The 13,038-nt window shown below is 33.5% G+C and overlaps 1 protein-coding gene across 3 annotated transcripts; it reads left to right on the plus strand.

Annotated features, from left to right (window-relative positions):
* The first annotated feature begins 342 nt into the window (after positions 1-342).
* Positions 343-11,873, plus strand: ATRX (P-loop containing nucleoside triphosphate hydrolases superfamily protein). 3 transcript variants are annotated; one of them, XM_079077967.1, is made up of 26 exons: positions 343-639; positions 2,184-2,350; positions 2,436-2,498; positions 2,578-2,673; positions 2,759-2,851; positions 3,589-3,779; positions 3,862-4,093; positions 4,172-4,285; positions 4,358-4,441; positions 4,544-4,948; positions 5,536-5,837; positions 5,941-6,028; positions 6,107-6,328; positions 6,766-6,885; positions 7,109-7,275; positions 7,946-8,087; positions 8,294-8,443; positions 8,550-8,605; positions 8,727-9,027; positions 9,110-9,239; positions 9,304-9,365; positions 9,469-9,692; positions 9,882-10,085; positions 10,176-10,254; positions 10,818-11,053; positions 11,135-11,873. In XM_079077967.1, exons 2-26 carry the CDS (start codon positions 2,228-2,230, stop codon positions 11,535-11,537), a joined length of 4,287 nt encoding a protein of 1,428 aa, XP_078934093.1. In that variant the 5' UTR covers positions 343-639; positions 2,184-2,227; the 3' UTR covers positions 11,538-11,873. The 3 variants fall into 3 exon arrangements, with proteins under 3 accessions (XP_078934093.1, XP_078934092.1, XP_078934094.1); XM_079077966.1 differs by having other exon boundaries at positions 2,196-2,350; XM_079077968.1 differs by having other exon boundaries at positions 2,196-2,350; positions 4,547-4,948.
* The last annotated feature ends 1,165 nt before the right edge of the window (positions 11,874-13,038 follow it).

Raw genomic sequence — 13,038 nt, forward strand, 5'->3', positions numbered from 1 at the left:
TGATGAACATGCCATGGGGTAACCTGGTTTGCCGCCACCTCAGCAACAACAATGACTTAACAACTCTGTATCCATGCTTTTAATAACCTTGGAATCCAGACTCCCAACCAAATAACAAAAGAAAAAATTATATTGTTTTAATTGGTAAAGTAATATTTGACTAAACCAGAAAATATAAAAGTATTAGGCATTTTTAAATTAATCCCTCAATAAATAGGTTATTAACGATGTTTATGATGTAAGAAAATCCGGATATTAATATATGGTTGAGGATGTTATCTACATATTAAAAAATAGCTGAGGGACTCTTTATGTAGTTCCTTCTAAGAACTGTATCTCGTCGATATGTGCGATTGATAAAAGGGGACGAGAAAGAGGGGACAATGAAAACGAAAAACCCTCCCTCCCTCCAAATTGTAAAATCGAATAATCACAAATCCAAGTAGACGCATTTGCTTGGTACTGTTTCCTTATAGTTGAGACATACAAACTTCAAGATCGGAGTTGGGTTTCTTATTGCTCGAATATAGAAGTACTTAATTGTAACCCTGGTTTTGAGTTTATATTTGCTTTGAAATGACGACGTATACTTGAGCAGCGACACTGAAGGAACGTAAACGAATGATTACTTCTCTTTAGGTATTTTATCTTTTTAACTGCTGGTTTTCATCTTTCGACTTGATTTATTTCTGGGTTTTTAGTTTCATGATATGGGTATACGATTTGATTAGAATTTTCGTTGATTTGTTCTTGATTGAATTATGTGCATTGTATTACGGGTATATCATCACACGAGACATGGCTTTTGAGGTCTAAAATGTATTGTAATGGAGGAGATTGTTGATATCGATGAGACATGTTCAGATTCTCGTGGTTACTAATCATCTGATATTACTCCTTGATTGCCAAGATAGTTAGAGCCAATTGCCACTGAAGAAACTTTCTTTTTTTAAAGCAATGTAGTCAAGTTTGTGTTCTTAGCAAATCTTGGAAACTGCGTTAATTGCAGAGTAACCTTCACCATTCTTTGTCTTGTGATGTACTTGTTGGGTTGTCCATGGTCTAATTTTGCAGTTGTTTCTTGTACCTATGTATGGTTCCAACTACCATGTCATAGATGCTACAACTTTCCAATTTAATGGCAATTTAGATTGGTGTAACTCTCCTTGTACTATGTGTGCACCAATTGGTGATGGAGGGAAATAACCTAAAGTACACGTGGGTAAGGAAGTTTCTTGTGTTTGTCACCTTTGTACATTGTCATGGAAGGCATCTGCAAAGTCACCAGATTCAATCAGGCACATGTCTCATCCTTTAAGGGGCATGACATGCGGTGCATGAGGGTGGGATTCATTGAAGTTAGCCACAAGTCAAACTTTTTCTGCCATTTTAACAAATCAACAATTGTTTTTCCCTAAATATTTCTATGTTGAATCACATCGGTGCTCATTAAGCATCTTAGAGATCTCAATTCCAAGAATTTGATATTTGGGATAAACTATTAAGAAAGATATATGTATATAGTGACTTAAAGTAGGAGTAATAGTTGATTAGGATTCAAGTATTTAGGTTAAATATCTTTGGAGTTTAGTATATTAGGAAGTTTGTAGCTGTCTTTTATACAATGATGTACAAATCAACTCAAATAAACTTATTGTCATAAATATATACAATATTATTCTAGATTTTGTGTAATGCAATGTGTATCATAATCAAGTATATGCAATGATAAAAAGGAAAGCATATCAAAAGAGAGTGCTAAAGAAAAGAAGTTTAATGCTAATATCATCATCTCAAGGTGTGTTTAGTTTGTGGATTCGGTGGAATTGGAATTCAGGATTCCATTCCATTACGTGTTTGGTTGCCAAATGGGCGGAATTCAGTTCTATCAGAATCCTTTCAATTCAATGTTTGATGGATTATATCATTCCTTAGGGTGGATTGAAGTAATTTAATTCCAATCTTAATTTATATTGGAAGATCAAAATACCCCACTATATATTGAAGTATATATACATAAAAAGTTTAATTTGTCAATCAAAACACATGTAATTGATAATCTTGGGTGTCTGTGTGATTCTGTCTTGCACCACACATGAATGACATGATTTTTCTTCTTTCTGTTTGATCTAGAAGAATCTGATGCATTATAATATCTTATTTATGTTTTTTAATGGCTTTAGGGATTACTGCAGGTTATAAAATAATTGTACAATTTATACTATTGATGGCTTCTGATAAATGTGAAGAGGAAGAAGATCTTGGAAGTGCATCCAGTGACTCTTTCATCAATGATAGTGAGAATGATGAGCCCTCAACATCTGGTCAAGATGATGGGGTGCATCTTGAGGCAAGATACATGCACAAACTCACATCAAATTATCATTTACATATGTTGTGATTGCTGTATTAAAGTTTTTATTTTTGTCTCTTAGCAACCTCTCACCGATGAAGACATTGAAAGGCTAATTTCAGAGCTCTTGACAGTTGAGAGTAAGGTATTGATTGATATTTTAAAGATTTTAATTTCCATTGAATTGTTTGTTTTCTTTTTCACATTTTGATGTTGTAATTTAGGCTGCAGAGGCCCAAGAAGCACTTGAAGATGAGTCACTTGCAAAAGTGGAAGTTGAAGTTCGGGATGAGTTAGCACAATCTCTTGAGGGGGAAGAAGTTAGTTTATTGCCCTTTTTTTAACTTATCTTTTTGATTATGTTACTTTTTTCATACCACTAACTATTGTTTCTTTTTTGTATAGCTTGAGAATGCTGTTGCAGATGAAATGTTAGCTCTGAGAGAAAAATGGGAAGATGAGCTTGATGACCTTGAAACAGAGAGTGCTCACTTGTTGGTCTGCTCTTTTCTCCAGTGTCAACTTTTTGATTCTTAGGCTATGTTTGACACATCACAACTAGCTTATAAGCTAGCCTATTTTTCTAGCTTTTTTAGGTTGTCATTCTTGGCAAACCAAAAAGTAGCTTATAAGCTTTTAAAAAAGTTACTTAGACTAGCTTTTCAATGAGATATTCTCTCAAATATACTACCCTTTTATTAGTTATAAAAGACTCAATCTTCTACATGCCCTTTTATGTCATTTTACATATTTCAACTAGCTTATACCAAAAAGTAGTTTATAAGCTAGCTTTTTAAAAAGCTACTCAGACTAGCGTTTCAACGAGCTTTTTGAGCTTTTTTAATATTCCCAAATCAAATGTACCCTGTATTAATTATAAAAAACTCAATTTTCTACATGCCCTTTTATGTCATTTTACATATTTCAGCTAGCTTATTACCAAAAAGTAGTTTATAAGCTAGCTTTTAAACAGCTACTCAGACTAGTGTTTCAACGAGCTTATTGAGCTTTCTTAATATTCTCCCAAATATACCCTTTATTAATCATAAAAAACTCAATCTTCTACATGCCTTTTTAGGTCATTTTACATATTTCAGCTAGCTCATCAGCTAGTTTTACCAAACTTTATCTTTTATCAGCTAGCTTTTCAGCCAGTATGTCAAACATAGTATTATATAAAAAGTTAGTTTAATGTTGTGTTGATGATGCTTTATATTAATGTGAAAATTGTGCAGGAGCAACTTGATGGAGCAGGAATTGAACTTCCAAGCCTTTATAAGTGGATAGAAAGTCAAGCTCCAAATGGATGCTGTACAGAAGCATGGAAAAATAGGACTCATTGGGTTGGATCAAATGTTACAAATGATGCTACTGAATCAATTGCAGATGCTGAGAAGTATCTGCAAACTCATAGGCCTGTTAAAAGGTAACTTATTTTCACTAAATCATATGATCTCTAGTCTCTACAGGTTTTAAGGTTGATTTCTATGTTTGACTTTTCTTGACAGACATCATGGTAAATTGTTGGAGGAAGGTGCAAGTGGGTTTCTTCAGAAACGCCTTGCTCCTGAAGATGATAAAGAATCTAATAAAGATGTAAATTGGTCATCTTTTAATGAATTGTGTTCTTCATCAAGTAAGAACACTTCATTTGGAAGCAAAAACTGGGCTTCTGTATACTTGGCAAGTACCCCACAACAAGCTGCAGAATTGGGACTTAACTTTCCTGGTGTAGATGAGGTTAAATAGTTTTCTTGTTTTTTTCATTTTCTGTTTTTTGTTGTTTTTCATCATCTTGATCTCTGTGTGTGTGTTTAGGTTGAGGAGATTGATGATATTGAAGGCAGTTTGGATGATCCATTTGTTGCTGCTGCTGTAGTGACAGAGAGAGAACTGTATAAATCTGAAGATCATAAGAAGAATATTAGAAAGGTATGTGAGGATTACAAGACATTGTTGGTGTTATTAAATATTTTCAACTCTAAAAGCTATTTCCATTGACAGGTTAAAGAAGAAGATGATGTAAATATTGATCGTAAGCTTCTATCTCGTTTGAACAAAAAGAGACAAAAAAAGAAGTTAAAGCAGGTGTGTTTACTTCCCACACTTTAAAAAAAAGGGTTTAGCTTTTTCTCTTGTAATATTTACACAAATTTATGATACCGAAACTTTAATTTTGAAAATGATCAGAAGGGTATCAAGGAAGCTGAGGAAGAAGATGATATGAGTAATGATATTACAAATCACAGATTAAATGCCAATCACAAGACATCAAGTAATGGTGTTCATGCAGTGCTTTCAGGGTCAAAACGGTCATCTGACAGTGTTGAACAATCTGATAGCAAGAAGTGCAGAACCGATGTTGAACATGTTGCAGTGGATGGATCTACTTCTCCATGCAGTGAAAGTGAAACAAATGATCAAAGTGATCACAAAGGAAATGGAGATGCTAATTCTCCTTCAGGGAGTTCAGATGAGGAATTCTGTTGTACAGCTTGTGATAAAGTTGCTAATGAAGTGCATACACATCCACTTTTGAAAGTGATTGTATGCAGAAACTGCAAATATCGATTAGATGAGAAAATGAAAGAAACGGTATGCATTTCTAGTTTTCAGCTTTCATATTATTTTTTGACACAATATGAGACTACACCTTTTTGTTTATTGATGCGTAATGATAGGCTTCCCAAATTGTTTGTCAAGGTGGAAATCTGTAAGGGGGTATTTGGTTCATAGAATGTTTTAGAAGGAATAAAATGCAACTCCATTTCTCTGCATAAATGTATGGTTTGTAAATCTGTCAAAAGGGTTTTGCTTATTCATGTTTGGTGCGTAAAAATCTAGTGTTAAAAGGGTATTTTGGTATTTTTAACAAAGTGGAAATGCTTGGAATTGGATTCCGTGCGTTTCAGGATGCAATCTTGGAATCCATCAGTCAAAGGATTTTCTGAATTCCAACGGAATTCAATTCCCTACTCATTTGCAACCAATTGCAGGAATGGAATGGAATTGAATTCCAATTCCAATTCCATGCCAACCAAATCTCATAAAATCTCTGAAGATTTGTTTTTAACAGCCTCTATTGATTTACTTGTTTTAACTATGTTTGTTACAGATGATATTTAAAAGATAAATGTTTACTTTTTCTCTTTTCTCTTTTACTAAATACGATTGATTCACAGGATCCCGAATGTTCAGAGTGTTTCTGTGGATGGTGTGGAAAAAACGGGGATTTAGTAAGTTGCAAATCATGCAAAAACTTATTCTGTACTTCATGTATAAAGAAGAATCTTGGAGAAGAATATTTGCTAAAAGCACAAGAGTCCAGCTGGCAATGCTGTTGCTGCACCCCAAGTATCCTGCAGCCATTAACTTCACAGTTACAGAAAGCCTTTGAATCTAGAAGTGAATCATCATCTTCAAGTTCAGAAAGTGATTCAGATGACTCTGATGATTCAGATGACAATATCAAGGTTCCCCTTAGGTATTATCACTTGAAAAGTATATACTTATCAACTTGAAAAGTACTGTAATAATGTTATATACTTATCACAATATACTAATATCATGTATTCTTGTGACATCAGCAAAAGGAGAAGGAAGAAGAAAATCCGAAGAATCCTTGATGATGCTGAATTAGGAGAAGATACTAAAAAGAAGATTGCAATCGAAAAGGTATACTATACTACATTCTTTTTATTGACTTTTTATTGTGTGTGAAAGTTATTTATTTATTAATTTACTTCATTGTAGGAACGACAAGAACGTCTTAAATCACTGGAAGCTGAGCGTTTAAAGGCATTGAAATCCATGAAGACAAATTATGCAAGTTTTAGGGCAACTGTATCTGATGGAACTACTGTTAAAGTGTTAGGTGATGCACAAACTGGCTATATTGTAAATGTTGTAAGGGAGGAAAATGAGGAGGCTGTGAGGTTGCCACCTAGCATCTCAATCCAATTGAAATCTCATCAGGTATACTATACATGCTTCTTTTTTACTGATAATAACAATATGCAACTCATAATAGCAACATATTTAAATAATTTATACCAATAATAGTGATATGTAACAAATAAAGTACAACACATAGTGTTAATAAATGTTAGTAAATTGCTATTATAGGTATAAGATAAACTAATTTGCCCTAAATTTCAGCTTGATTTTGTGGATTTTCACTATACCAAAGATCATTTTCTTGCATCAAACTGCTTCATCCTGTAGTTGCAGATGTATATTTTATTTAATGCTGGCCTATTGTGTTAAACATGATATATTTTTGAGAGTTACGTGAGTTTGTTTATAACCATTTTGTATTGTGAATAGTATATAGTATTCCAACTTATTCATTTGTTATAGTTGTACACTGATTATGACCTTTTGTTGCTTAATTTACCTTTTTCTCCCTGCAGGTTGCAGGCATAAGGTTTTTGTGGGAAAATATTATACAGTCAATTACAAAAGTGAGGTCAGGGGATAAGGGACTTGGTTGCATACTTGCACATACCATGGGGTTAGGTAAAACCCTACAGGTATTATGATCAGATCCATTTGAAACCACTTTATATTGCTTAATGTTACACCCCAAAACTCAACCTGAATGTTGTATAATAATAAAAAAATCCTACTATAGATTTCTATCAAGCAAACAAGAGTTACAAGTACAAATGATTATATGATATTGTTCACTCTTTTTTTTTTTTTTTTTTTTTTTTTCAGTTGCCACCATTGATTATAATTAGCCTGCTTTTTCAGGTTATAGCTTTTCTGTATGCTGCTATGAGAAGTGTTGATATAGGATTAAAAGCTGCCATGATTGTTACACCTGTAAATGTTTTGCATAACTGGAGGCATGAGTTTACAAAATGGAGACCTACAGAGTTTAAGCCTATTCGTGTCTACATGCTTGAAGATGTCCCAAGGTTTTTCTCTTATATCTTTTCCTCTGTTTAATGCATTTTGTAATCATTCTATTCATACTCTTACACTACTTTCTTTAGTCTCTGTTTATTATCAACATTATTTTTTTAGGGACACGTGAGGGAAATACTTTGTGAAAGATTTATTCCCTTTTTACTAATCATGTGTTCAATGAGATTAAGGGGTGTTTCTTTATAACTTAATAAGCTTAATGGGTTAAGCACTTAATGTAGACAACTATACATTGTTGTCTCTTTTAAATTAATCTTTACAGAAAGACTTAGTTTGTTAAACCAAAAAATCTGGCTTAATGTATTAAGACACCAACCCACCAACCCTTTATCTATTTTCCCTTTCTTCTTTTTTTTTTCCACCCAACTTTCCTCATGTTAAAATTTGACGAATATTGTGAAAGTGGTTTGTTGGAATGTATGGGTAAAATGGTCATTTAGTCTCATTCGGACAGTTTATTCAGTATAGAAAAGAAAAAAAACCTTATGTATACAACACTTTTGTCCATACTCCATACAAACATCATCACTTTGTTCAACAACCTTACCTATACAGGGCTTAATGAGGGAAAAAGAAACAACTCCTAGGTTTAATGAACACATATACTGAATTTTGTGACCATGTCAATTGATTTTGTTTATGTTATATTTATATTTGTAGGGATAGAAGACTTGAGTTGCTAATGAAGTGGAGAGCTAAAGGTGGTGTTTTCTTAATTGGTTATACTAATTTTCGTAATTTGTCTCTTGGAAAGCATGTCAAAGATCGCCACATGGCTAAGGAATTTTGTAGGACTCTTCAGGTAATCATTTTGGACTTCAAAATGCATGCTTATATTATATCTACTTTTTTATAGGCCACTTGTTCATGATTATCAGTTTTAAAAGCAATAAATTAACAAGTTGAATATGATTGTTTTATAGATAGATTATATGTACACCTTGGGAATAAGTTGTTAATTATGATTAGATTCTAAAATTCAAATATTTTAATGGCAAAATATCTCAGGATGGACCTGACATACTTGTGTGTGATGAGGCCCACATGATTAAGAACACAAGAGCTGATACAACTCAGGCCTTAAAGCAAGTGAAATGCCAGAGGCGAATAGCATTAACAGGCTCACCTCTTCAAAATAACCTCATGGAGTATTATTGTGTAAGTATTTCTACTTCCATTGATTTGTTTAGAAAATAAATGTTTGATCAATGTTCACAAAGGGCTTCAAAGATCTTATCATCATGTTACTTTGTATTCATTACAGATGGTTGATTTTGTGAGGGAAGGATTTCTTGGCAGCAGTCAAGAATTTAGAAATCGGTAAGCCTTTCTAACTTTATAATATATATAATATATATATATATACACACAAACACATACATACATGCATACAAACATATACATGTTGTATATTGACTTGGGTTCATGTGTGTTTTTGTAGCTTCCAAAACCCTATTGAGAATGGGCAACACACAAATTCAACAACAGATGATGTAAAAATCATGAACCAGAGATCTCACATTCTGTATGAACAACTAAAGGGATTTGTCCAAAGAATGGATATGAATGTTGTGAAGAAGGATTTACCTCCAAAAACTGTTTTTGTAATTGCTGTGAAGCTTTCTCCTATGCAAAGGGTACTTTACAAAAAATTTCTTGATGTTCATGGACTCACTGAAGAGAAGGCTTCTCAAGAAAAAACCAGGAAGAGTTTTTTCGCCAGTTATCAGGCATTGGCTCAGGTATATTCTTTTTAACTTAATAGACTTAAAAGCAACATGACTTAATCTATTAAGTTATTGTAATATGGTTTCCACTTGCTAGATATGGAATCATCCTGGAATATTACAACTAATGAAAGATAGAAACTTTGGGAAACGTGAAAATGTTGTTGAAAATTTTCTTGAAGACAGTTCTAGTGATGAGAATTTGGATTATACCATGGCTAATGGAGGTAAAGTTTCATTTTCTTTTCCTTTTTTTTTTGCAAGTTATATATTCATACACTTTTCTTTCAGATAAAATAAGGAACAGAAAAGACCAATCAACTAGAAAGAAAGTTGGTGGCTTTTTCAAGGAGGTATGTAAATAATGTTTCAAGTTTTTGTTTTTGTATTTTTTAGTTATGTCCATTTATAGTTGAAGATAATTTAGTACTGATTTTTTTTTTAAATATTTTGTAGAATTGGTGGGGTGATCTTCTACAGGAGAATGGTTATGATGCTGAAAACAGTGGTAAAATTGTTTTACTGCTTGATATTTTAACCTTGTGTTCTGATGCTTGTGATAAGGCACTGGTTTTTAGTCAAAGTTTAGCCACACTTGATATGATTGAAAGACATTTGTCCAAATTACCCCGAAAAGGGAAAAGCCGAAAATGTTGGAAACAGGGAAAAGATTGGTACAGGTGCGTGATTACATACTAAAATTACTTATATACCCTTCTAAACTATCTCCTGCATCAGGTTTATTGTAAGCTTATTATCTCAAAGTTCATTCCCTAAACTCTAAACCTAAAGCTTAATGTTTTTTCCTTGTATAAAGTACATCTTATTTTGGGTTTTACATTTTGACTTATTTTTTTTTATACAAACAGGCTAGATGGACGAACTGAAGGATCAGAGAGACAAAAACTGGTTGAGAAGTTTAATGATCCTTCAAATAAGAGGGTCAAATGCACTTTAATATCAACAAGAGCTGGATCTCTTGGTATTAATCTGTATGCTGCTAATCGTGTTATTATTGTTGATGGATCTTGGAACCCAACGTATGATCTTCAGGCTATTTATCGAGCTTGGAGGTATATCATAATTCTAAATTTTTAACAACATTAATTAATTAATTAATTAATCACTTTTATATAAAATTCAACTCCCTTTTGTAATTGCAGATATGGACAAACAAAGCCTGTGTTTGCATACCGTCTAATGGCACATGGGACAATGGAAGAAAAAATTTATAAGCGTCAGGTAATAATCACATTTGTGAATAATGGACAAAAGACGTAAATGCCCTTGTTGTCATTTGGCCTGTGCATTGGACCGAGACCAAGACTCATGTTCAGTTGAACAAAATTTGCATTATTTTGTCCCGTCCAAAAAGGTGGGACAGAGACTTGCTCTCGATCTCTCTCGTCTGTGGAAAAAGACGAAAACGCCCTTCTCATCCTCATCATCGAAAATAGCACTAGAAAGTTTGTCCAGTCCACTGCTGCCATGTGTAACAAATGCAGCCGAAGGCTGCATTTGTTAAGTGGGACAGGACTGGACTAGCTTTCTAGGGCTATTTTAGACGATGAGGATGAGAAGGGCGTTTTCGTCTTTTTCCAAAGACGAGACAGATCGAGAACAAGTCTCCGTCCCACCTTTTTGGATGGGACAAAATAATGTAAATTTTGTTCAACTGAACATGAGTCTTGGTCTCGGTCCAATGCACAGGCCAAATGACAACAAGGGCATTTACGTCTTTTGTCCATTATTGACATGACTCATAGTGAATATAATTATAATGAATGAATTGAACAAATAAATAGGTTACAAAGGAGAGTCTTTCAGCAAGAGTGGTTGATAGACAACAAGTACATAGAACAATATCTAAAGAAGAGATGCTGCATCTGTTTGCCTTTGGTGATGATGAAAGCCTAAATACATCATATAATAAAGTGGACCAACTCGGTGGCAATGCTGCTACACAATTCAATCCTCTTCTTCATGCAACTGTTTCTTCAGACAAGTTCATGGAAGTATTACTCAGTAAACATCACCCCAAGTAATATTATAATTCACTATCTTTTCCTCTTTATAAAAAGAAAAAACTTAAATTTCTCCTAACATACCGAATTTCATTCAGATGGATTGCGAATTATCACGAACATGAAAGTCTTCTCCAAGAAAACGAAGATGAAAAACTATCAAAAGAAGAACAAGACATGGCATGGGAAGTATACAGAAGAACCCTAGAATGGGAAGAAGTGCAAAGAAACCCGGTTGAAGGGCCCACACCCGTTTTCAAACCAACCGTCAACGAGGTTGAACCCGAGCCACCGGTCGAACCGGAACCGGAACCGGAACCGGAACCCAGAACCAAGAAACCACCTCGGTGCACCCGGGTGTGTTCAAGGGATCGGTTTGTGTTAAGAAAATGCACAAATTTGGCCCATATGTTAACCTTAAGGAGCCAAGGTGTGAAACAAGGGTGCACCACTATTTGTGGTGAATGTGGGCAGGAAATTAGTTGGAATGGTGTTAAATAATAGGTGAAAAAGAGTAGGCATATTTTTTTTTGCATAATTATCAAAGAAAAGCTCCAATTTTTATTATTATACATTGGACATGAAGTTAATTGGAGTTTTAATGATGGTGTAAAAGGTTTTTTTGTTATATGTTATTATGGGATTTTAGTCCCATTTTCGATTTGTAGAATATAAAAGGGTCGGTGTTATAGTCGCTTTATTTTTGGAGGGTGGTGGTATAAACGAAGAATATTTGTTTCTTTGGCTCGTTGCTTGTGATATTGACATTAAAAAGTGATTACATTTTAACTTTTTGATGTTTGTTAATCTATACCTTTTGTTTTGTTTTGGAGGGTTTGTTTTTTTGTCTGAAATCTAAAACAAATTTTGAATATTATGTGGTAAAGTATAGAGCGGGAATGACAAAATCTTTGTTTCGATTTCGTCGCATTCCTTATAATTATAATATAGTTTTCAATTAGTATTGGCCTTTTTAAATTTTTTTCAAATATTCAGCTAAATATATATATATTTTTTATTTTTCATAATATTTTAAGATTTCATTATATTAAATTCTATTTACTTTATAATTTTTTATGTAAAGTGTAAAACTGGTTCTTTTGGTTTACAAAATACACAATTTGGGTCTCTATTTTTTATGATGCACGATAGAGATGAGATTTAAAATCGAAAAACCAGATCGGAACCGGAACCGAAAAATGTAGAACTGGTCTGGGTTTTAGTTTTAAAGAATGGTTTTATCTGGGTTTCGGGTCATTCGAGTCCGGGTAAACCAGGTTTAAGAACTGAAACTGATTTTTATAAAAAATTTAAAACATGCATATCTCATTCGTTTGAAATCAAATTGATATCTCTAGAATAGAGATGGCAACGGGGGCGGGGAATACAGGGACCCCAATCCCCATCCCCGAATTCTCATTCCAATCCCCATCCCCATCCCCATTGGAGAATATAAATAAACCTCCATCCCCACCCCCAACGGGGATTGGGGATCCCCAGCGGGGAATCGGGGATTTTTTTTCCATATTTAATATGAAAAGTTTTACGTAAAGGAAAACTCTAAATTTCAATTTTACAAGCATAAGTTTAAAGATTTTACAAAGTATAAAAATATCCATAGATTGCATAAAAAATACAAACAAATTTTCTACCAAATTTAAATAACTGCATAAAAAATGAACTAGAAAAAAATTATCAGAGTGATATTTGAGATAAAGTAGATAAACTAAATAGAAAAAAAATATATACACGAGTTTAAATTAGATAAAAGAAAAAGAAAATGTGTAATTTCAACCAAGTAATTACTCATGAGTTAGGTTACTTGGATCAAGTATTATGTATTGTAAATTGTATAATAAATATATGTTTTATATTATTTTTATATATTAATATATATCGGGGGCGGGTCTAGGGTTGGGGATTAAGGGTATCCCCATCCCCATCCCCACCGACTCTTTTTTATTCGGGGATTCCCCATCCCCATCCCCATCCCCGGTCAACT

The sequence above is a fragment of the Lactuca virosa genome, chromosome 2, assembly GCF_052849685.1.
Source record: "Lactuca virosa cultivar CGN04683 chromosome 2, Lactuca_virosa_CGN04683_v6, whole genome shotgun sequence".
Taxonomy (NCBI): domain Eukaryota; kingdom Viridiplantae; phylum Streptophyta; class Magnoliopsida; order Asterales; family Asteraceae; genus Lactuca; species Lactuca virosa.

Excerpts from the sequence above, each read along its gene's own strand:
- ATRX (XM_079077967.1), top strand. The coding sequence starts at position 2,228 with ATGGCTTCTGATAAATGTGAAGAGGAAGAAGATCTTGGAAGTGCATCC. Across the intron at positions 2,674-2,758 it reads AATCTCTTGAGGGGGAAGAA|CTTGAGAATGCTGTTGCAGA; the intron begins GTTAGTTTATTG and ends TTTTTTGTATAG. Across the intron at positions 4,094-4,171 it reads ACTTTCCTGGTGTAGATGAG|GTTGAGGAGATTGATGATAT; the intron begins GTTAAATAGTTT and ends GTGTGTGTTTAG.